General features: G+C 44.7%; 1 protein-coding gene across 1 annotated transcript in view; it reads left to right on the top strand.

Annotated features, from left to right (window-relative positions):
- LOC146060405 (uncharacterized) overlaps nt 1-24,719 on the top strand; it is a 109,991-nt gene that overhangs the window by 58,298 nt on the left and 26,974 nt on the right. The window contains exons 4-7 of the mRNA XM_083173572.1: nt 181-276; nt 475-521; nt 1,680-1,703; nt 11,943-11,966. Of these exons, the coding sequence (XP_083029698.1) occupies nt 181-276; nt 475-521; nt 1,680-1,703; nt 11,943-11,966 (191 nt within the window). The remainder of the gene's footprint in view (nt 1-180; nt 277-474; nt 522-1,679; nt 1,704-11,942; nt 11,967-24,719) is intronic.

The following is a 24,719-nucleotide window of genomic DNA, read 5'->3' on the forward strand; positions in this document are numbered from 1 at the left end:
AAATCTGCTTATACCGGTATATAAATACATGGATAAAAATACAGTTGGCAGAAAGAAAAAAGTTGTTAAAATGTTTGAGCTATTAAATAAAAACCTAAAGATGGAAATATCCCTTAATGACAAGTCTTTACTCTGGGAAATACATATAGCCACATGTAGACGTGTTCTCCTGTCTTACAGGCTTCCTATTCATATGGCTTGGGATCTCTTTAGCTGCTGCTGCTGCAACAGATATGACTACTGCTCCAATAGACATGATGGCCCAACAAACAGGAGGTAACCTTAAATGCTGGCAATATTAAAATAACAATTGAAAAAATACTGTGATCTGTATTCCATGTATAGTGTACTCTGAAAATAGGGCAGTACACAGAGCACCACTAGATATCATATTATCAGAATGATACACCTTTATTTAAAATACAATTAAGTACCTTGCAGAATGGCTATTTACAAACCTTTATTTTTCTGCAGCTATGACAACAGGACAGCAAGATAACAATGCACCTGCTCAGCAACCAGTAAGTGTCTTGATCACTGTGTTAAAATAACTCCCCCCCCCCCCCCCCCAAAAAAAAAAAAAACTTGCTAGGGCTTTATTTGAGCCGAATATTTAGTACCATATGCACTAAGAGAATTAGGTAACAGACATCAGAGCACCAAACTGGACCAGATTCATACATAAATGTTAGGCTTAGGCACTGTGCTTCCCTGTTCGTCCCTGTCTGGGGGGTGTATGTGACAGCAATCACTGCAGAGACAGAGGGCCTTAGGCCCCCATTTATTATTGATCGGATTTACAATGCGATCTGGGCGGAATATTACCGCCCAGGATCGCATTGTAAAATGCGATCATGTCGCCCGAATGTATGACCTGCTGTGCGCAGGGACAGGGCTCTGAAAGGAGCATGTCCCTGCGATGCCTGGAGCCGGAAGCCGGGGGGTCTGCGCATGCGCTGACCCCCCCCCCCCCGCGCTCGGGCAGTGCGATGTGTAGCCATAGGCTACCATGGGCTATCGCCATATCAGAATGGCGATTGCCCAGGGGTGCGATGCCGGGCTGCCCGATGTTGATACATCGGGCAGCTTCGCATCCGCCATAGAAACCTATGGGGGATGCGGCCGGCGGCACTGCTGGGGGGACCGCAGCAGGGATCGGTCCCCTGTGATACATTAGGCAGGGCCGGATTTGTGCCTAGGCCCGTGAGGCACCTGCCTCAGGGCGGCACCAATTAAGGGTGGCAGTAGGGCTGACATTCTGTTAAATAGCAGCATGGCAGAGCGGGTGGGCAGTGGCGAGTGACGAGCACCACCGCCGCAGACATGAATTATCATATGTTGGCGGCAGCGCCGCTCGTCACCCGCCACTGCCCACCCACTCTGCCATGCACATTACATCACCGCTTAGTGGCTGGGTCCGACGGTCCCCCTGTGCGTCCGGAAATAGCTCAGGCTCAATGGGGAAAAAAACGGTACATCCGGTACAATCGATATTTTCCGGTACAGACTATTAAAAAACTGTACTGCACCGGCAAATTCGGTACAGTTGAAGGGTATGCAAAACATAACTTTTATTAAATAATACCTCTAAAATAACTCTCAGGTTCAAGGGATGAGGTATATAAATTACTAATATCAATATTAAATGTAAAAGTAATGACTTTTGTATTCTATTTTAGGATACCACAGCTGCAATGTCCATGGTAAGTGCACTTTTCCTCCTGAGACTAATCTGCACAGGGCTTCTAGTATTTCCCTGGGCTGGTGTGGTCGCTATCTCAGAAACTACATATATTTCATATTCAGTAATAGCCGGCAATATTGTTTAGCAATGATGCTCATATTTTCAAATGGTAGCTGCTCAATAAATGTAGTTATACTTCTCAGGTGCGTGTCTAAATCAGAAAAATAAACACGTTTTCACCAAGCACACCAAGAGGTATCAGCAACACTACATTAAAATAAATAATTCAGAGATCTTCAGCGATAATTAAGTAATTAAACTTGTGATTTATTTGCCAATGAGCAAATATAAAGAGGGCACACTTTTTTAAAATGGGTAATAACTCTTTTCACAAAATAATTGTAATATGATTTTAGACTTAAAGTTTAACTTTTATAAAAAAAACACCTTTAAAGAAATCTAAAGCTCCGTACACAAAGAGCATTTTGGTCGCTGAGCGATTTTGACTTAATATTGCTCAGCGGCCAAATCGCTGAGTGTCCAGTTCTCATCATCGACCAGCGATGGCCACTGATGAAAACTGAGTCACTGAAGGAGAAAACCGCTGACCGCAGGAGCATGCTCTTGTGACCAGTACTAGGCTGGTTGCGGGAGTGCGCTCATAGTGTCCGTCGATACTCGTGCACACAGGGATATGGTCGTTCAGTGTACATATCCCATGCGATATTGGCTGAAATCGCCCCATGGGTACGGGGCTTAAGGTTCAAGGGATGAGTTAGTCAATAAATAATTTCAATTGTTATACATATATCTAAACAAAAAAGAGGAACAGAGGGGCGCTCCATAGTGCATAAAACAGTTTAATACTTAAAAATGCTCGTACCAAATATTTCATCGGCAGTGGGCTGGATACCACAAGATTTTATAAATGTTACCAGGCTGATTCAGCACACCAATCCGGGGCACAGTCAGGATACACGCGGCCCACGCTGCTTTCCTTGGGAGATACACAGCGTGCCGGGTCCTTCTGGGAGCAGACGGAGGGAGGACAGCCTGGAGCAGACAGCGAGCGTCACCGTAGCCACGCCCCTACGCGTTTCGTGATAACACTTCGTCAGAGGGCATGTTATAAATATATATCAATAATTGGAAAAAGAGTGACGAAAAGTAATCAAGCAAGTGATTTCCATGTATTTATGAAGGGGAGATTACTGTATAATTAAAATATACAGTTTTAAAAGACTTATGTTCTTCCCTTATGGCATATGATCCCATAAGTACATGCTTCCGTAGATGTAAAGTAATGACTTTTGTATTCTATTATAGGATACCACGGCTGCAATGTCCATGGTTAGTGCACTTCTCCTGAGACTAATCTAGACATATATTTCATATTCAATAATATCCGGCAATATAGTTTAGCAGTGCTGTTCATATTTTCAAATATTTAAAAATCGTAGCTGCTCAATAAATGTATAAATGACCAGTGTTGCAAGTAAGGGGGTACGGCGTGGTACGGAGTACCTGTAAGAAATATGTTGCAGGTACGCAGTACCACTTACCCCCTGAGCCACTGTCAATTCTATTTTTATTTTAACTCTAAATATAATGCATCCGCAGCCCACCCACCCAGCATTATGATTGGTGCTGTATGCAGCTACCGGCTACTGCTGATTTAGCCTGTCACACTGACAGGCAGCAGCGGCGCCGACAGCATGAAGAGCAGTTTTCACAATTGTAAGCACAATCTGCCCGGCTCTCCCCCAAGCAAGAGCCAACCCACCCCCAGTCATTCCCTGTTTTTCATTCCCTGTCTTCTGATTCCATGCTACTATTGTCATTTAGTCACTCCTCTAGCTTTGTGTGACCACGCCCCCTCATGACACATAACCACGCCCATTTTTGGTGGAGGCTATCAGTACCACCAAGAAAAAAATTCTACTTGCACCACTGTAAATGACTCAAGGTTTGAGACATACTTATCTTCCTTCCAAATGTTTTGCCAAGCTTGCACAGACTGTCATCTTCCGTGCACCGCTCCGGTTCCTGACTAGCGCCGGGTGTGCGTGGCCAGTGTCGGATGCGCGCAACCAGTGCCACCCGCAATGCCATCTACAGGGACATCTGTGGCCTGGTTGATACAGGGTTGGGCACAAGTACCCTGCATCAGTGTAGGCCGCAGGCCTTCCCACTTGCTCACTAGTTGCCGGCATGGGCGCCATACATTCACCTGTTCCTCCTGAGCCAATCCCCATTGGTCACTTCTGACATCATCATCTGCACGCTCTGCCTATATAGAGGCAATACCTGCTATTTCAGTCTATCTGCAATTGGTTCCTGTTTGTTCCTTTATCACTACTGTAATCAGTCACCATTCAGAGAGACAACATCAACATCTTCACCAGAGGCAGATATCTGCTGTTGTCATGGTCATCATTGGTGAACCTCTCCAGTGACTACACTTGTGATATCCCCAGAGCATATTTACTTGCAGTGACTTCTCCAAGCAGTCTCCATTGTTGATCAGCCCCAGTCTGAGCTAGACCATACTTAGCTGTTATTTCCTGGCTCCTCCTCTTCAGTGACTTCATCTTCCTGTGTGGAGTTCCTCCATTGACTCGTTATTCTATATGCAGTCTAAGCTTATTAAAGAACCCAGCATTCGTTATACTCCAGACCAAAGTCACCCCTCAGATGTTTTACTGACTTCATTGATCCCGCCTCAGGACAAGATAAAGGATTAGCACCTGTTCAACATCTAACTGCCCATATAGATCACCTGGAGCTGTGCAAGCACGCAGATAGACTTCAGTGCCTCCTGCTACCACCTCTACTTCCCATCTTCATCTTCCTATGCCTGCCAAATTCGATGGAACACCTAAGAGCTGTCGTGGTTTTATCAACCAATGTGAGATCCATTTCGAATTACAGTCCAAATACTTCCCATCAGACTGTTCCAAGGTTGCTTATATCATCTCCCTCCTAACGGACTCCACCTTAAATTGGGCATCACCCCTCTGGGAGAAGTCTGACCCTGTATTGGCCAATTATCAGCGGTTCATATCAACCTTTTGCCTAATCTTCGATGAACCAGGTACAGAGGCGTACCTAGATATTCGTGGGCCCCATAGCAAAAGTTTGTAAGGGCCCCCTATTTAGCAACTGATGGTGATAAATGTACGTAAAACATATTACTTAGACAGCAAAGATGGGCCCCCTTCAGCTCTGGGCCCCATAGCAGCCGCACCCCTTGCACCTATGGTAGTTACGCCCTTGAACCAGGATGAATCACTGTTAGGAGCCATTATAAATGGCTCATTTCTGTCTTGTCTGTTCTGTGTTGTTTTCAGTCTTTGTTTGGCATTTTACTCTCTGGTGGCCTCCGGTGGTGGGTGCCATTGTGAACTTAATTATGCACAAGTCTTGCCTTGTTATCCCTGCTGGGAGTTGGGCTGGATCTGTCACAGGTGTGTTGATCACCTGAGCCCTTCATAAGGCATTCTGCCCTGCACAACCCTGCCAGTTATAGTTCTGTCCTAGCTGCCTGTTAGCTTGCAGAGGGTTCCTAGTGGAGTTATCCCTAGCCTTGTCCTGAGCCTTGTCTAGTCCTGATAGAGCCCGGATACTGCCCTGTGTACCCCAGCAAGTACTCCTGTCGAGCGTCCTGAGCCCCGAGCCTGGCTTGTGCTATGGTGTCCGTGTTCCTGATCCCGGACAGCAGTCCTGCCTGCCTGCGCTGCAGCCTCCTGAGTTCTGTCTGCTGTGTATCATCATTCCAGATAAGTCAGGGGCTCTCCCTGCAGCTGCTTCTGTTATTATTACATTGAATGGTTCCATCTCTGCATTGCTGCAGCAGCTCGCACTGGGGGTCTGGTTTGTCCTCTAAGGGTCATTCCTTCCTTGTGTAGTTATCTGGGCGTGTTTTGTGTATTTACCACCTTAGTGCATTGCTGCACCCGTGGGGAGTATTCCCCGCATTTTTGTTGCTTTAGGCAGCTTTCCTCTTGTCATCTCCCCGCCTTAGTGGACACGTTGTATTACCAAAAGACCTGGCCGCATTGGGGTTGGAGCCGACCTAACCAGCTCCTTCCAACATGGCTGTTATAGGCGGTCTAGCACCGCACGCGCCCGCCGACCATGAATAGAGGCAGAGTTAGTGGTCAGGTTTGGTGGTACCCTCCAGAGTCCTAACATTCACGTCAGCAGCCACTGACATCCTACCTGTCCTCAGGGAACCAAGATGGTGGGACACTATCTCATTCAATTCAAAATTCTGGCTTCAGAATTAGCCTGGAACGACAAGGCCCTTTTTGCAGCCTTCTGGAATGGCCTGTCAAACCGGATCAAAGATGAGTTGGCGACTAGAGACTTACCCACTAAGCTAAAGGATTTAATTTATGTGTGTAACAAGTTTGCCCTATGTTTTCAAGAAAGAGCTCAAGAAAGAGGTCGAGTCCTGTCAAGTAGACCAATGTGGACTCCTAAGTCATCACCCTCTCCACCAGAGGATGAACCTATGCAGATCAATCAGTTCAGGTTGACGTTGTCGTTCTTAACAATTATGTCTTTACTGTGCTGATCCCGCACATAAAGCAAAATCTTCCCCTAAGAAGCCGGGAAACACCAGATCCTAACTTGCCAGGGAGAGGGTAGGTTGGGAGCAATCATTTCCTCTCCCACAGCTAAAGATTGCGATCTTCAAGATCAATCAGCAGTTCAGAGAATTCTCAGCTCTTCTAGATTTAGGGGCTGCTGAAAACTTTATCACAGCAGACACAGTGATCCTGTCCCACAGAGACATTAAAGCATCCTGTATATCTTACCGCCGTGGATGGCAGTAGGACAGGGGTGGATTTTGGGATGACGGCGCCCCTAGGCACAACAATAATGCCGCCCCCCACCCCCTGTTTATTATTTCTATTGATTACTTATAAGCCCTCATTTGATAATAGCCAATATAATGGATTTATAAAAAAAGCCACTAACTGTGTCGTTCTTTTATTATGAATACATATTTACTAAGTAGGACAATTTACAGGGGCAGTATCTGCATGTCCTATCCATTTACACTCTATTTAAGATGGAATATAGTACAGTACAGTGGATATTTTGCAGTTATAGGTACATTTTGGGCTGACAGTACTATCACAGGCATCCAAGTGCCGCCCCCAAACATGTGCCGCCCCTAGGCACATGCCTCACGTGCCTAATGGGAAATTCGGCTCTGCAGTAGGATACAGAGAGGGTCAGTTACTCTCCGAACTCAACCTCTTCCCCTACGAGTTCTTCATTTTGAATCTATTCAATTCTTCATCATTCCAAAGGCCTCACATCCCATAGTGTTGGGGATACCATGGCTTTGGTTACATAACCCCTAAACTGACTGGTTGACTTCTCAAGTCCTGTCATTGGGTTCTGCTTGCACTACAACCAGTGGTGCCTATTTGTCAGTCCAACATCAAGTCACCTGAGAAACTGCCATCACACTACACAGACTTTGTCAATGTTTTTAGCAAAACTGCTGCCAATGTCCTACCACCCTATCGCCCTTGGAATTGTCCTATCGACCTCATCCCTGGGAAAGTTCCCCCCAGGGGTCGAATGGATACACTGGGCCAAATGTAATTGGGTGAGAGTTTCAGAAAGTGAGAGATTTTGGGAGAGTTTTCCCCTTTTTTTAAAGCAGCAATCAATTACACTGCAAAATCAACCTGGTTTTGCAGTGTAAATGATTGCTGCTTTTAAAAAAAAAGGGGAAAACGCTCCCAAAATCTCTCACTTTCTGAAACTCTCACCCTATTACATTTGGCCCACTGTCTCTGCCTGAGACAGTCTTATTAGATCAAAGAAAACCTAGCCAATGGCTATATTTGCCAGTCATCCTCCCCGGCAAGAGAAGGATTTTTCTTTGTCAAGAAAAAAGATGGTGGCCTAAGAGCTTGTATAGATTACAGAGGACTCAATGACATCACAATTAAAAATATACCCTTCCGTTGATCACAGAACTGTTCGACCGCATCAATGGAACCACTATCTTTACCAAATTAGATTTGCGAGGAGCATATAATCTCATAAGAATCAAAGAAGGGGATGAGTGGAAGACAGCATTTAACACTCGAGATGGCCACTAGGAGTACCTCGTCATGCCCTTTGGCCTGAGTAATGCTCCTGCTGTTTTTCCAGTTTTTTCGTCAATTAACTTTTTAGATATTTACTTTATCGTCATGTCGTAGTATACCTGGACGATATCCTGATATTTGCTAACAATCTTCATGAGCATCACCTCATGGTCAAGAAAGTACTGTCCCATCTTCTGGCCAACCACCCGTATTGCAAAATCGAGAAGTGTGTATTTGAAGTTAAAATCATCCCTTTTCAAGGTTATATCATCTCGGGGTCAGTTCTTGAGATGGATCCAGCAAACGTAAAAGCTATATTGGAATGGCCTGTTCCCCATACTCTCCGAGGAGTACAAAGATTCTTAGGCTTCGCAAACTACTACAGGAAGTTCATCAGAGACTTTTCAACCATTGCGGCTCCCATTACAACACTTACTCACAAAGGGTCCAAACCCTCAAAATGGCCTGAAGATGCTATTAAAGCATTTCATATTCTCAAAGAGAAATTCATCTCAGCTCCTGTCCTCAATCAACCAGACGTCTCGTTACCTTTTGTAGTTGAATTAGACATCTCCCCCATAGGGGTAGGAGCAGTACTTTCACAAAAAAGACCCTGATGATCATCTTCATCCATGCAGCTTCTTCTAATGGCTATTCTAACATGCCGAACAGAACTACACTATCAGAGACTAAGAGCTCCTGGCCATTGAAATGGCTCTAGAGAAATGGCATTACCTTCTAGAAGGAGCCACAGATGTCATTAATATCATCACTGATCACAAGAATTTATTTTACTTGAAATCTGCATCCTTGGCAAGTGAGATGGGCCTTGTTCTTCTCACGATTTAATTTCAAATGATCCTTTAGTCCAGGGGTTATTAATAGAAAAGCCGATACATTATCTAGAGCATGAGAGACTGAGAATAAATCCAGTATGACAGAGAAGCATACTATCATTGACCCAATAGCATTTGCAGCGGTGGGTATTAACCCTACGGCTCCACCTGGGAAATCTTTCTTCAAACCTGCTCTACGGAAAGAAATACTCCAATGGGCTCATAATTTGAAGTTTTCTGGGCCACTCTGGGATCCAAAAGACTTGTGAATTCCTGTCTAGGTCCTATTGTTGGCCTTCCTTTAAAAAAGATGTCAAAGAGTATATCGCTTCTTGTCCTAAGTGCACTCAGCACAAAATTTCTCGTCAAGCTCCAGTGGGACAACTCATCCCACTACCTACTCATCACAGACCATGGACACATCTATCCATGTACTTCATTACTGGTTTACGTACATCTACTGATTGTAATACTACCTGGGTAGTTGACCAGTTTTCGAACATGGCACATTTTATCCCTCTTTCTGGCCTTCCATCAGCACCTAAGTTAGCCTCGTTATTTGTCAAAGAGATTTTTAGGTTACACGGACTGCTGTTAGAGATAATTCTGATCGAGGAGTACAATTTGTGGCCAAATTTGGAGAAGCTTGTATGCAGCACTTCAAGTTCAACTTAACTTCCGCATAGCATATCATTCTCAGTGAAACAGTCAAACTGAACAGTCAATCAAGACTTAGAATATTTTCTTCAATTGTATATCTCCTCTTCTTAGGATAATTGGGTAGATCTGCTGCCTTGGGCAGAATTCTGCCACAATGATCAATATCACACCTCAGCCTCATCTACACCATTCCTCGCTAATTTTTTATTCCATCCTAAAGTCCCAGAGTTTCAACCACTGGCTGTTACACTGATACCAGCAGTAAATCTTATGCTTCAACAGTTTCGTAAACACTGGAGAACCATCCGAATTTTGTTATTAAAAACATCAAGCAACTATAAAAAATTTGCTGACAGGAAAAGACAGTCTATACCAGCCTTAAAACTAGGTGATCGGGTGTAGTTATCCACCCTGAATATAATACTCAGTGTGCCATCAATTAAATTTGCTCCACGCTATATTGGACTGTTTCCAGTCATACAAGTTATCAATCCAGTGGCCTACAAACTGAAGCTTCCATTATTCCTAAAGATCCCAAATTCCTTCCACATTTCCCTGCTAAAACCATTAGTACTAACCCGTTTTTATTCTTTGTTGCCAAAATCTCCAAAAATCCATTCTCAGAGAGGAGTTGAGTACAAGTTTCACAGATTTTAGATTCTCGTATCCAGTATAAACATCTTCAATACTTAATTGATTGGAAAGGATATGGTCCTGAAGAACGCTGGATAAATGCTTCCAACGTTTATGTTCCTAAACTCACTCAAGAATTCCACAAGAAATTCCCTCTCAAACCCAAGAAGTGTCCTGGGGCCACTCGTAAAAGAGGGGGTGCTGTCACGACTCAAGGTTTGAGACATACTTATCTTGCTTCCAAAAGTTTTGCCAAGCTTGCACAGAGACTGTCATCTTCCGTGCAGCACTCTGGTTCCTGACTGGTTGGTACAGCATTGGGCACAAGCTCCCCGCTTCAGTGTAGGCCCCATCTTGGATCTATCCACATGTTCCTCCTGAGCCAATCCCTGTTGCTCATTTCTGACATCATCCCACAGCAGTGCATGTTCTGCTTACATAGAGGCAAGGGCTGGATCCAGAACTCAGTCAGTGCAATGTTGTCGTTTGAGAAGCAGCATCCTGAGCTCTCTTAGTACATCTGCTTCTACCTGACTCCCTCCAGTGTCCAGTCTAGGATAGTGCATCCTCCATTACAGTGTACCTGTTTCGACCTGATCATCTACAATATCTGCTATTTCAGTCTATCTGCAATTGGTTCCTGTTTGTTCCGTTCTCACTACTGTAATCAGTCACCATTCAGAGAGACAACATCAACATCTTCACCAGAGGCAGATATCTGCTGTTGTCATTGTCATCATCGGTGACCCTCTCCAGTGACTACAATAGTGATATCCCCAGAGCATACTTACCTGCAGTGACTTCTCCAAGCAGTCTCCATTGTTGATCAGCCCCAGTCTGAGCCAGAACATACTTAGCTGTTATCTCCTGGCTCCTCCTCTTCAGTGACTTCATCTTCACTCCTGCGTGGAGTTCCTCCATTGGCTCTAGTTATTCCATATAAAGATTAAGCTTATTAAAGAACCCAGCTTTCGTTATACTCCAGTTCCAGAATAAAGTCACCCCTTTAGTTGTTCTAAACCAGAAAAATGAACAAGCTTTCCCCAAGCACACCAAGAGGTATCAGCAACACTACATTCAAATAGATAATTCAAAGATCTTCAGCTATAATTAAGTAATTAAACTTAGTGTGATTTATTTGGCAAGGGGCAAATATAAAGACTTAGAAACATTTTCCAGGGCACACTTTTTTAAAATGAGTAATAACTCTTTTTAACAAAATAATTGTACTACATACCTCCCAACTTCTTAGCCCTCTGAAGAGGGACACTTGCGTGGCTTAGCCGCACTGGAAAGGGGGTGTGGCCTAAGCAAACAGAGGCGTGGTCTATGTAAATGATGGCACCATCTGACCACGCCTCCATTTAGCCTTCTGCACAGCATCTATTCCCTTCAGGTTGGGGGGGTTTTCCCAATTGCCCCGCCTCCCCCCCCCCGCCGCGGGACACTGCCGGTCACGGGCGGGGGGACCCTTCCGAAAAACTGGGACGGTCCCACGAAAAACGGGACAGTTGGGAGGTATGGTAATATGATTTTAGACTTAAAATTGAACTTTTATTATTTAACACCTTCAAAGAAATCTAAAGCTCCGTACAAACACATAGCAATTTGGTCACTGAGCGATTTTGACTTAATATCGACCTGTGATAGCCGCTGATGAAAACGTCACTGAAGGAGAAAGCCGTGCTCTTGCGACCAGTACTGGGCTGGTTGAGGGAGTGAGCTCCTAGGGTCCATCGCACCGTACACGTGGGGATGTGGTTGTTCAGCGTCCATATCCCAGGCGTTATTGGTTAAAGGTTCAAGAAATTAATTACATCAATAAATAATTAAAATTGTACTAAATATATATCAATAATTGGAAAAGAGTGACAAAAAGTAATCAGGCAAGTGATTTCCTTGTATTTATGAAGTGGAAATTATAATCAAAATATACATTTTTAAAAGACTTATGTTCTTCCGTTATGGCATATGATCCGCAGATGTAATGACTTTTGTATTCTATTTTAGGATACCACGGCTGCAATGTCCATGGTAAGTGCACTTCTCCTCCTCCTGAGACTAATCTGGACAGGGCTTCTAGTATTTCCATGTGCTATCTCTATTTCCCCTGCTAACTGAGGTCTCTATCTCAGCAACTCTATATATTTCATATTCAATCATAGCTGGCAATATTGTTTAGCAGTGCTGCTCATATTTTCAGTTACATAAAATGGTAGCTGCTCGACAAAGTTAGAAGCAAATTCAGACCATAGTTGCCTACCCTCCTGCATTCTGTAGGCGACTCCCTGAAATAGCAGCAATCTCCCTCTCTCCCTCATTAGTCTAGCAATCTCCCTCATTTCTCCTAGCCCACATTACACTGTTACATTTTTGGGGAAAAAAGGAGATAGATACATTTACATTGAATCATCAGCACCATTTCCCAGCACTTTGCCAAGCATAGTGGCTCTTACTAACTGCTTTGGGGCTCATCTACATTTGGATATAAGTCATTGTAAAAGATTCCTCTCAGATGTAGCAGTACACACCCACGCTTCTAGGTGCCACGTTATTTTTCAAAAGTAGGCAAGTATGATTCAGACCTGCTTGTAGCAGCCGGAATTTGTCCCCTTCCCCGATATTTGTGGTTTGTGCACACACTTTTATGCACATGTGCATGAAGGTGACAGCACTACTGACTTGAACACTACATTAAAATACATAATTCAGAGATCCTAGTTACACATATTTGCATAAGATATGGTTAATCCACCAGGCCTCGGCAAGGCTTATCTGATACTGGTGGTGCCTAATGCTAACAGCACCCACTCTGGCTCATATAATTGCTTATTGTTATGCTACATTATACATTAACAGGTGTGGTACATGATGTAACCATGCAGGATGTAGAAAGGAGCAGTGTGTGTGTGTGGGGGGGGGGGGGGGGGGTCAAATTTGGACTTTAACATTGTGACACTGACAAAGGGGGTTATTTCGGTTCACTCCTTTTGCCAAATTCCTTCTCAGATAGACAAAACCATGTGCACTGTAGGCGGGGTAGATGTTACTTGTGCAGAGAGAGTTAGATTTGGGTGGAGTTTTACTTCAAAGTGAGATCTATATTGCAGTGTATAAAAAAAAGCAAGAAACAAAATAACTCGCCCAAATCTAATTTTCTCTGCACATTTTACATTTTACATCTACCCCACCTGCAGTGCTCATGGTTTGTCCATCTAAGAAGGAATTTGCCAGAAGGAGTGAACCAGAATAAGGCCCATAATGTTGACATTGCCTGAATGATGATATTGTAAAAGTCAACAGTCGGCATGTTACCCATGCAAGTTTTCTATAAACATCTTAACTAACCCTAACCATAAATCTAAAATAAGTTAAAATTGAATATCGACATTGTTGAAAAAAAACAATCGACATTCTATCATTTTCTAAATTCAGAATCAGATCGTGTCAACATTCTGGTCCATATTTCGACAATGTAGGTATACTATACTTGCCTACCTGACCCTCTCCATGCGGGAGAAAATGCTCTGTTTCTGGACTTCCCTGGTAATGTATGATTGCCATCACCTGTGGTGAAACACCTTTACCTAGCTCCCCACAGGTGATGGCAATCATACATTACCAGGGAAGTCCAGGAGCAGAGCATTTTCTCCCGCATGGAGAGGGTCAGGTAGGCAAGTATGAGGTATACTCTATACCAGGGGTAGCCAACTCCAGTCTTCGAGAGCTACCAACAGTTAATGTTTTCCAGATCTCCTCACAGATCACAAGTGAAATAATTAGCTCCACATGTGGATCTTTAAAACGTGTCAGTCAGTATAAGTGCATCTGTGCAGCAGCTAGGTTGTCTGGAACATGTGACCTGTTGGTAGCTCTCGAGGACTGGAGTTGGCTACCACTGCTCTATGCTCTCCTTTCCCCCCTCTCATCACCTTATTACCTAAAAGGTATACCGCATTACTTTAAAATCCTTGCTGATAAACTCTACCAAGCTTCCTTTTCCCCACAGACTTTTCAGTTCTTTTAGTTATATAACTCCTCACCTTCCTGCAACAACTTTTCTCCCCAAATTTGACATTATGCTTATCAAAAATGCATACCTCCCAACTTTCTGGCTGCAGAAATAGGGACACTCGCGCGGTGAAGCCGTGCGAGTGCCCAAAAAGGGGGTGCAGCTTATGCAAATGAGGGGCGTGGCTTACGCAAATGAGCCGCGTCCCCGCTTTCGGCCACGAATAGACGCTGTGCGCATGCGCACAGCGTCTATTCTGTCAAATTTGGGGGGCTCCGAACTGCCCCCCCGCAGCGGGACACCTCTGGCCGCGGGTGGGACAGCGGGACAGGACCCGGTAATCGGGACTGTCCCGCTGAAATCGGGATTGTTGGGAGGTATGAAAATGGCGATACCACATTTTAACCAAACCCTAAACAGCCCTTGATCAAGTTGCGTCAGTTACTATTCAAGTAGAGAAAAAAAAAAACTATTCAAGTAGGCCTTAATGTCAGCCCTGGCACACTACAGAAATTTAACATCTTAAACTTTTGCACAAAGTAGTGTGTATTCAGCATAAAACTCATACATTAATTATCATGACACAAATACCACTCATATAGAAAAGCTCTGGATACTGAAAACAACATTCATCCAATCTCTATTATTTCTGCTCTGGTTTCTAATCTGAATAGCTTTCTTCTAACCCCTCTTGCACATAAACTATCTTTATATATACTACACCCTCCCACACTAAACTCACCAACCACCATCAGTGCTCATGGGGCCAGATGTACTAAGCTTGAAACGTGATAAAATGGAGAGTGATAAAGTACCAGCCAATCAGCTGCTAACTGCCATGTTACAGGCTGTGTTTGAAAAATGACAGATAGGAGTTGATTGGTTGGAGGTTTATCACTCTCCATTTTATCACTTTTCAAGGCTTAGTACATCTCGCCCAGTTACTCTCTTATAAAACCTCCTTAATAGGCTCTCAAACTCAGTCCTACGGGACCTACACAGTGCATGTTTTCCAGGACTCCTCACTGAGGTGTAGCTGTATTAACCCCTTCCCGACATTTGACGTACATTTACGTCATGGCCGGGATGTACTTCCCGACACATGGCGTAAATGTACGTCATGGCTTTAAACTGTCACCGCGTCTATAGACGCGGTGACAGTTTAAACATGTCTGCTGTCCCTGACAGCAGACATGTCCCTGCATGCCCAGGGGGGGCTGCGATGCCGCCCCCCCCGTCGGCGATCGCTGTGATTGGCTGTTCAGTGTGAACAGCCAATTACAGCGTTTTCTGTGTCACCGGCGAATAACGTTCGCCGGTGACACAGGGATCGGTTGGGATTGGTGCTGTAAAGTACAGCACCAATCACCACGGGGTGTAAGGGTGACACTGGTGTCACCCCACCTCACCCAACCCGCCCCCAAAGGCCGTGATTGGTTCGTCGGACCGACGAACCAATCACAGCCATGGAGGGTGATTTAAACTAACGGTGACTGCACTGCAGACGCCATTCCGGTCTGGAATTGCGTGCAGTGCGGTCACCGTGCCTATCTGCCGCGATATACTGACCTGATCCTTGCAAACACTTACCTGATCACTGCTTGTAGCGTTCCTGGATCTTGTGACTTCCTGTGTTGTGCTGTGCTGTGTTGTGCTGCTGTGCTGCTGCAGTGTGTTCGAGTTATAGATAGAGAGAGATAGAGAGAGAGAGATAGAGAGAGATAGAGAGGGCTAGTGACAGAGAGTGCTATATTTTGTGCTGCTGCAGTGTGATAGAGTTATAGATAGAGAGATAGAGAGAGATAGAGAGAGATAGAGAGATAGTGACAGATTGTGCTATATATTTTTTATATATATACAGCTGTACTGCGTGTGCAACTGACTGCTGCCCCCCCCCCCCCTTTGTGCTGATCAGTATAAATTAACTGATCAGCAACTTTTTGGGGGCGCAGGTTTTTTTTTATATATATATACCTGTCAGTGCTGCTGCTGCAGTGTCATAGAGTGATAGATAGTGAGAGATAGAGAGATAGAGAGAGATAGTGATAGAAAGTGCTATATTTTGTGTCTGCTGCCCCCCTTTTGTGCACCCCCAGCAACTTTTTGGGGGTGCAGGGGTTATTTTTTATATATATAACTGTCAGTGCTGCTGCTGCAGTGTCATAGAGTGATAGATAGAGAGAGATAGAGAGAGATAGTGACAGAGAGTGATAGAGAGTGCTATATTTTGTGTCGGCTGCCCCCCTTTTGTGCACCCCCAGCAACTTTTTGGGGGTGCAGGGGTTATTTGTTATATATATAACTGTCAGTGCTGCTGCTGCTGCAGTGTCATAGAGTGATAGATAGTGAGAGATAGTGAGAGATAGAGAGAGATAGAGAGAGATAGTGACAGAGAGTGATAGAGAGTGCTATATTTTGTGTCTGCTGCCCCCCCCTTTTGTGCTGATCACTATATCTGAGGTGATCAGCAACTTTTTGGGGGTGCAGAGGTGCACCTGCTGCCCCTCACTGGTAATCAGTGTCGCATCACTGATCACCTTTTTTTTTTTTTTTTGAGGGTGCTGTGGGGTCTTTTTTTAATTTTTTTTTATCAAATTTTTTTGATCAAATTCCTGTTGCCTTTGAGCGCTGTTCAGTGACGGACGTTACTGACCAACATCTGTGCTCAATTTTTGGCGCAGGACCTTTTTTTTTTTTTTTTTTTCTGCACTACATACACACTACACACTACACACTACATTGAAATAAAGTTTGTACCCCCCCTACACTATACACGTGTTGAAACATTTCACTACCAGAAACACAAAAATAAAAATGGCATCCCAAATATCATCCCAAATGTCATCCCAAATGTCATCCCAGTCATCCAGAAGAATGTATTCAGCGGAGGAGGCATATGCCATGCTTGCCTCTGACTCTGACACAGCCAGTGAGGCAAGCGGGGAATTTGAAGGATTCATCTTAAGCTCCTCTTCCTAATCTAGTGATGAGGGACCCCCTCAAAGACGCCCCCGTAGAGCAGCTGAGACCCCCCCCCCAATAATTGATCTCGTATGGACCCCACCACCAGACAATTTTGAGCCCCAGGTTCCTGAGTTTTTGGCCATCCCAGGAATCCAATTTGATTCCACAGGTCTCAGAGAAATTGACTTTTTCAAATTATTTTTCTCTGATGATTTTATAAATTTAATGGTGGACCAAACTAATTTATATGCCCAGCAGTTTATTTCTCAAAACCCCACGTCATCATTTGCTAGGTGGACCCCTGTAGATGCAGTAGAGATGATGACGTTTTGGGGTCTGGTGTTTCATATGGGCATAGTAAAAAAGCCAGAAATTAGGCAATATTGGAGTACAGATGTTCTGTACAGCACCCCACTTTACCGTATGGCCATGACCCGGACTCGTTTTAAGTTAATCCTTAAATTTTTGCATTACAACGATAATGCACAGTGCCCACCCAGGGATGATCCCACCTTTGACCGGCTATTCAAAGTCAGGCCGGTCATTGATCACTTCAGTGCCAAATTTGAAGAGATGTACATCCCAGATAAATTCATTTGCATAGACGAGTCCCTTATACATTTTAAAGGAAGGGTTAAATTCCACCAGTACCTTCCCAGTAAGAGGGCAAGGTATGGCATAAAAATGTATAAGCTGTGTGAAAGCACCTCAGGGTACACCCACAGGTTTAGGGTATATGAAGGGAAGGATTCAAGAATTGAACCGCCAGAATGCCCCCCCTCCCTCGTAGGTGTTAGTGGAAAAATTGTCTGGGATTTAGTGCACCCCTTCCTGGATAAAGGTTATCACCTCTATGTGGATAACTTTTACACCAGCATCCCCCTGTTTAAGGCCCTTGGTTCAAGAGGTACAGCAGCTTGCGGTACTGTGCGCAAGAACCAAAGAGGCCTCCCAAAAACGCACATTGCCCAAGTAATGAGAAGGGGTGAAAGCAGGGGAATATGCACCGAAAATATGTTGTTGGTCAAATATAAGGACAAGAGGGATGTCCTTATACTGACAACAATTCACGGAGACAGTACCACCTCCGTCCCTGTACGAGGTACCAGTACCCACACCTCAAAACCTAATTGTATCCTGGATTACAATAGGTACATGGGCGGAGTGGATCTTTCAGATCAGGTACTGAAGCCGTACAGTGCCCTGCAGAAAACAAAAATCTGGTACAAGAAGCTGGCCGTGTATATCATCCAGATGGCACTGTATAACGCTTACGTGCTATTCCGTTCTACCAGCCAGAGGGGGACATTTATGCACTTTCAAGAGGAAGTCATAAAGGGCCTAATATTTGGGAACCAGCAGGCAGAGGGCCCCAGTACTTCTAGTACTGGCCCCCGTATTGTACCAGGGCAGCATTTTCCTGATGAAATCCCCTCCACTGGAAAAAAGGGCAGGACACAAAAAAGGTGCAAAGTTTGCTATAAAAAGGGAATAAGAAAGCAAACTATTTTCCAGTGTGATACTTGCCCCGTTAAACCCGGCCTATGTATAAAGGAGTGTTTTAAAATATACCACACATCTATGGATTATTAGGTTCATAATTTCACCGTGCTTCGGGGGTCTTGCTAATGCCACATAGCACCCACCATTCATTCCACCAGAATCTGAGCTGCAAAATCCAAAAATCACTCCTTCCCTTCTGAGTCCTGCCATGCACCCAACTGGTATTTTTTGGTCACATGTGAGGCATTGCCGTACTCGGGAGAAATTGGGGCACAGATTTTGGGGTGCTTTTTCTCCTTCATACCTTCTGAAAATGAAAAATTTTGAGCCAGAACTGCATTTTTATGTAAAAAAAATGTAATTTTTCATTTTCACTGCCCAGTTGTATCAAAATTGGTGAAACCCCTGGGGGTTTGAAATGTACACTATACCCCTAGATGAATTCCCTGAGGGGTATAGTTTGCAAAATGGGGTCACTTGTGGGGGGTTCCACTGTATTGGTGCTTTGGGGGTCTTGCTAATGCGACATAGCACCCACCAACATTCCACCAGAATCTGTGCTGCAAAATCCAAATATCACTCCTTCCCTTCTGAGTCCTGCCATTTTTTGGTCACACATGAGGCATTGCCGTACTCGGGAGAAATTGGGGCACAGATTTTGGGGTGCTTTGTCTCCTTCATACCTTATGAAAATGAAAAATTTTGAGCCAGAACTGCATTTTTGTGTAAAAAAATGTAATTTTTCATTTTCACTGCCCAGTTGTATCAAAATTGGTGAAACCCCTGGGGGTTTGAAATGTACACTATACCCCTAGATGAATTCCCTGAGGGGTGTAGTTTGCAAAATGGGGTCACTTGTGGGGGGGTTCCACTGTATTGGTGCTTTGGGGGTCTTGCTAATGCGACATAGCACCCACCAAAATTCCACCAGAATCTGAGCTGCAAAATCCAAAAATCACTCCTTCCCTTCTGAGTCCTGCCATGCACCCAACTGGTATTTTTTGGTCACATGTGAGGCATTGCCATACTCGGGAGAAATTGGGGCACAGATTTTGGGGTGCTTTGTCTCCTTCATTCCTTGTGAAAATGAAAAATTTTGAGCCAGAACTGCATTTTTGTGTAAAAAATGTCATTTTTCATTTGCACAGCCCAGTTGTATCAAAATTGGTGAAACCCCTGGGGGTTTGAAATGTACACTATACCCCTAGATGAATTCCCTGAGGGGTGTAGTTTGCAAAATGGGGTCACTTGTGGGGGGGGGTTCCACTGTATTGGTGCTTCGGGGGTCTTGCTAATGCAACATAGCACCCACCAACATTCCACCAGAATCTGAGCTGCAAAATCCAAAAATCACTCCTTCCCTTCTGAGTCCTGCCATGCACCCAAATGGTATTTTTTGGTCACATGTGAGGCATTGCCGTACTCGGGAGAAATTGGGGCACAGATTTTGGGGTGCTTTGTCTCCTTCATTCCTTGTGAAAATGAAACATTTGGAGCCAGAACTGCATTTTTGTGTAAAAAAAATAATTTTTCATTTTCACTGCCCAGTTGTACCACAATTGGTGAAACCCCTGGGGGTTTGAAATGTACACTATACCCCTAGATGAATTCCCTGAGGGGTGTAGTTTGCAAAATGGGGTCACTTGTGGGGGGGTTCCTAACTTTTAGCATCTTATGGTGCCTAGAAACCTACATGGTGCCTAAAAAATAATCTCATAAAAAGGAGGCTCCAAAATCAAGTAGGTGCTCCTTCTATTATGAAGCCTGTGGTTTGGTCAACGTGCACACTAGGGCCACATATAGGATATTTATGAAAACAAAAGAATTGGGGGAATCAATTTTTAGTCACATTTCTCTAGTAAAATCTACTGTGTTCCTTAGAAAAATGTATTAAAATTGCAAATCTGCAAAAAAAATGAAATCTTGAAATTTCACCTACACTTTGTTTTAATTCCTGTGAAACACCTAAAGGGTTAACAAACTTCCAAAATGCTGTTTTGAATACTGTGAGGGGTGCAGTTTTTGGAAAGGCATCATTTATGGGGGTGTCTCACATACAAGTCCCTCAAAGTCACATCAGAACTGAACTGGTCCCTAAACAAATCAGTGTTTGAAATTTTCTTGAAAATTTGAAAATTTGCTATTCATATTGTAAGCCTCCTAGTGTCCAAAAAAATTAAAAGGAAGTTGAAATAATGATGGAAACATAAAGTAGACATATGGTCTATGTTAGTTATTAACTATTTTGAGTGGTATGATTATTTGTCTCACAAGCAGAAAATTTAACATTTTGCAAATTGCTAAATTTTCCATTTTTTTACGACATTTTGGTATTTTTCACAAAAAAACACAGACTGTATCGACCCAAATTTACCACTAATTTGAAGTACAATGTGTCACGAGAAAACAATCTCAAAATCACTGGGATAAGTAAAAGCAAAAAAAAGTTATCCCCACTTAAGTGATACATGTCAGATTTGAAAAAAAGGGCTCTGTCAGGAAGGCAAAAACATGCTGTGTCAGGAAGGGGTTAACATTCTCTTTACGATTTGTTATTTTGTGGAGAAGCAGGCACCCATGTCATTCAAATGTATGAAGCTGGTGGCTGTCTTTATCAGTTACCGTTAAATTAGTTGGGGGGAGATAAGCACTGCGTTTTCTTTATTCATTTACAGGCGCTGATGCCGCAGTACTGTGCATGCGCTGCACTCCCCCACCGGCTGTACTGGGCATGCGCAAGACCTCACTATTATCGCGAGATCTCCTGTGCAACCCAGAGCCAGCAGCAGGGACAGCATTGTCCCTGCTTTGGGGAGGATATAATGCCAACCCGGGACTGTTGAACCGGACTGAGTGTCTTTTACAGGTGATTTATGTCTGACAGGCATTTACACATCGCTTTAAACTCAAACTGCAATACAGAAACGCAGGAGGACAGCACCTGAATGGTAAACTCAGGGCTGTCCCAGGAGCACATTAGGCACAGCTTCCACACATTAATAATCAACATGGAAAAACTCACCTTTTACTAGTGTTTGTGCAGGAAATGCACTTAACGCAATTTCATACATCTACCCTGGAATCACAGGTGACATAATTAGATCCCTCTGCGCACCTGCTAGGTGAACCGAAAAATTGTTAACAGTTTAAGATCATAAGGACACAGTTTGAGAACCACTGACTTCATCCTCTTCAGCAGAGACAGAACTACCGTTGATGCAGCAGGTGCATTGCACAAGGGCCCCATGAGGACTAAGGGGCCCACTGCTGACCAAATCAGCAATGAGTAATCCCCTGGCGGTTGTGCACATTCTGAGCAATGTTAAATGGAAGGCCCTGTGCAGGAGCAGGATGGGCCCCACTGCCTGAGGGACCTGGCAGGGGGGCAGGGATGACCTTGCATTCCATACTGATAGAAGAGTCCTGACATCTATGAGCACTGATGATAACAATCACATGCTGCCTCTAATTTACAGTACATTTTTCTGATTTATTTCTGTCTGTGAATTGAAAGCAGCTCACAATCGGTTTAATTGGCACTGTCAGAGTATGCCTGACTGAGTGCCAAACTGAGGAAAGCCAAGGGGTGGGGAGTCTGCCAAAGACAGGGGCTACTGCAGGGGCGTAACTATAGCACCGCAGCCCCCGCCACCGCGGGGGGGCGCTGTGCATGTGGGGGCGCCGGGGGCTGCACTGCTATAGTTACCTACCCCCCAATCCCCCGCAGACTTACGTATCTTGCTGGTCCCGGCGGCTCCGTTCTTCTGATGAGGACCACAACAAAATGGCCGCCCCCATATAGCAAACAGTTCTCTGAAACTGTCTGCTGTACGGGGGCGGCCATTTTGTGGTGGTCCTCAGCAGATGAACGGACGGAGCCGCCGGGACCAGCGCGATAGGTAAGACTGCGGGGGAGGGGGTTAGCATAGGCGGCGGGGCGACGTGGCGGCGGGGCGATGGGGCGGGGGGGGTATGGGCGCCCCCCCCCCCTAACGGCGGGGGGGCGCCCAAAACGTAGTTACGCCACTGGGCTACTGTGTTCCTGCCTCTGCCATGCCCCCTGTTATCTGCACCGTGCAGGACATTGTGCTTGTACCCATCACCCTCTGTCTTCCTCTGTAACCTACTCTTTCACCCTGTCACACACTGCCTCCCCCTGCTTCACATGGTCACCCTCTTCCTCTCCCTGTCACCCACCACTGTGTTACATATTGTGAACTTGGATTAGGGTGGAAGAGGATGGCCTGAAATATATTTGTGCACCTGGACCCACAACCCACAAGCTCTGCCACTGCTCTCCACTCAAGCTTTCATTACCATGACTCCACAGAGACTGCACTGACTAAAGCATGGGTGTTCAAACTGTGGCCCTCCAGATGTTGTGAAACTACAAATCCCAGCATGCCTTGCCACAATTTTATCACTCCCTTATAGTAAATCTGTGGCAATGCATGCTGGGATTTGTAGTTTCACAACATCTGGAGGGCTGCAGTTTGAAGACCCATGGAAGCCTTAGGTAAAGGCACATGGGTTGTTTAAGCTGCCTGGAAGTAGCACAAATCAAAAGGTAGTCAGGTGAGTCAGAGTCCAGTATGCTCCAGAGTTTTAACTTAAACAGTGATCACTTAAACAGTGATTCGAATAATACATAGAAGATTATTCTTATAATTTTTATAGTCAAAACTATACAGTGTACTGGAGTTTGACAGGCGAAGTAACAAGTTTCACTTTCAGTGCTCGCTGCTTTGAACGTACCTCCTAACTGTCCTGATTAAAATGGGACAGTCCCGCTATTTGGAGACTGTCCCGCTTTCCCTCCCATGTTGGGGGGGGGGCAGTTAGGGGGAGCCGGAGAGCACTGTATCTCTTTGTTGAAGGGAGGGAGGGAAGTAGGTTTACCACCTTTTTGTTGAGAGATTCCCAGACAGTGACCCGCCCCTTGACCCACCTACACCCCACCCATTGACATGCCCCCAGCCCCGCTCCTTGACCCGTCTTATCATGGTTTTTGTTTTAACCTTTGCTTCAATTCTATTCTAGATCTTTCACACGTGTAATGCCCATTACATGTTATGCCACACACATAATGCTCATTACATGTTACGCCATACACGTAATGCCCATTACATGTTATGCCACACACCACGATGCCCATTACACATGCCACATACCATAATACCCATTACACATTATACATTATACCACTGACTCTGCCACACAGCAGCAGCCACAGGGGATAGGAGGGGTGGCACACACAAAGTTGATTGAAGCACAGGCACAGCGGGTTGGCTCCAGGTGGCTGCTCGCGCACTCAGAGTCTGCATCACTGTCCTCGTGCTCGGCTCACACAGACTGTCTGTCTCAGATTCAAATGAGACTAGACTAGCCAATAGTTGAGCAAGCGCTGATCAGCCTATCAGCCTATCAGCAACGCAAGCCCAAGACCCAGCTGAGCTGCAAGAATACAAGAATATTTTACACTGTGCTGTCTGGGTAGTAAGGGTAAAATAGTTTTGTAATACGATATTAATAATTATCGATGCTGAGTACAATAATACAGAACACGTTTATAATATGAAAATATCAATTTTATAAATAAAAAATGGATGAAAAAGGTAAATAAAAACAATTCAAGGAAGGTACATAAACAGAGATTGGAATTACACTACAAAAATAATTAATACACAAATGGTTAAAATGTCACCACAGCCTGAATCCTTCTGTCTGGGATATAATTATATGCCCCATATCTATAAACACACACTTGATGCTGGCGTCCCAGCTAAATTGAAGGTAAGTGAGCCCAGAATAATTAAAGCTCCAACCTTTTCATACCCCCACTATCCACGTCGGCGTTGAGTTGATTTTAGATAGTGTGGCGAGCGCAGCGAGCCACCAAGCCCGAAGCATGGCGAGGGGATACAGATTACTTTACATGTATTCCGCAGCCCCTCGCAGGGCTAACTGCGCTCGCCACGCTTTGGGCTCGGTGGCTCGCTGCGCTCGCCACACTATCTAAAATCAACTCCGTGCCGACGTGGATAGGGGCAGCATGAAAAGGTTGGAGGACGCGTACCGCCGCCCCTCGCGGGCTCGCTGCGCTTCGGGTTGGTGTTTATAGTGGGGGTGGCGTTGACAATGGGGGTGCATTTAACATTGTAAGCACCCATCAGGGTGCTTGTACAATTAAAAATCGCATCACATCACATGCCAATTTCTGGCATCCAATGCTATGCAATATTTCATTGTACAAGCACTCCTGTTAATTAAACGGGAATATCGCATCGCATCGCACGCATCGCACACAG

This window comes from Crinia signifera, chromosome 2 (assembly GCF_055691185.1).
Source record: "Crinia signifera chromosome 2, ASM5569118v1, whole genome shotgun sequence".
NCBI classification, from domain to species: domain Eukaryota; kingdom Metazoa; phylum Chordata; class Amphibia; order Anura; family Myobatrachidae; genus Crinia; species Crinia signifera.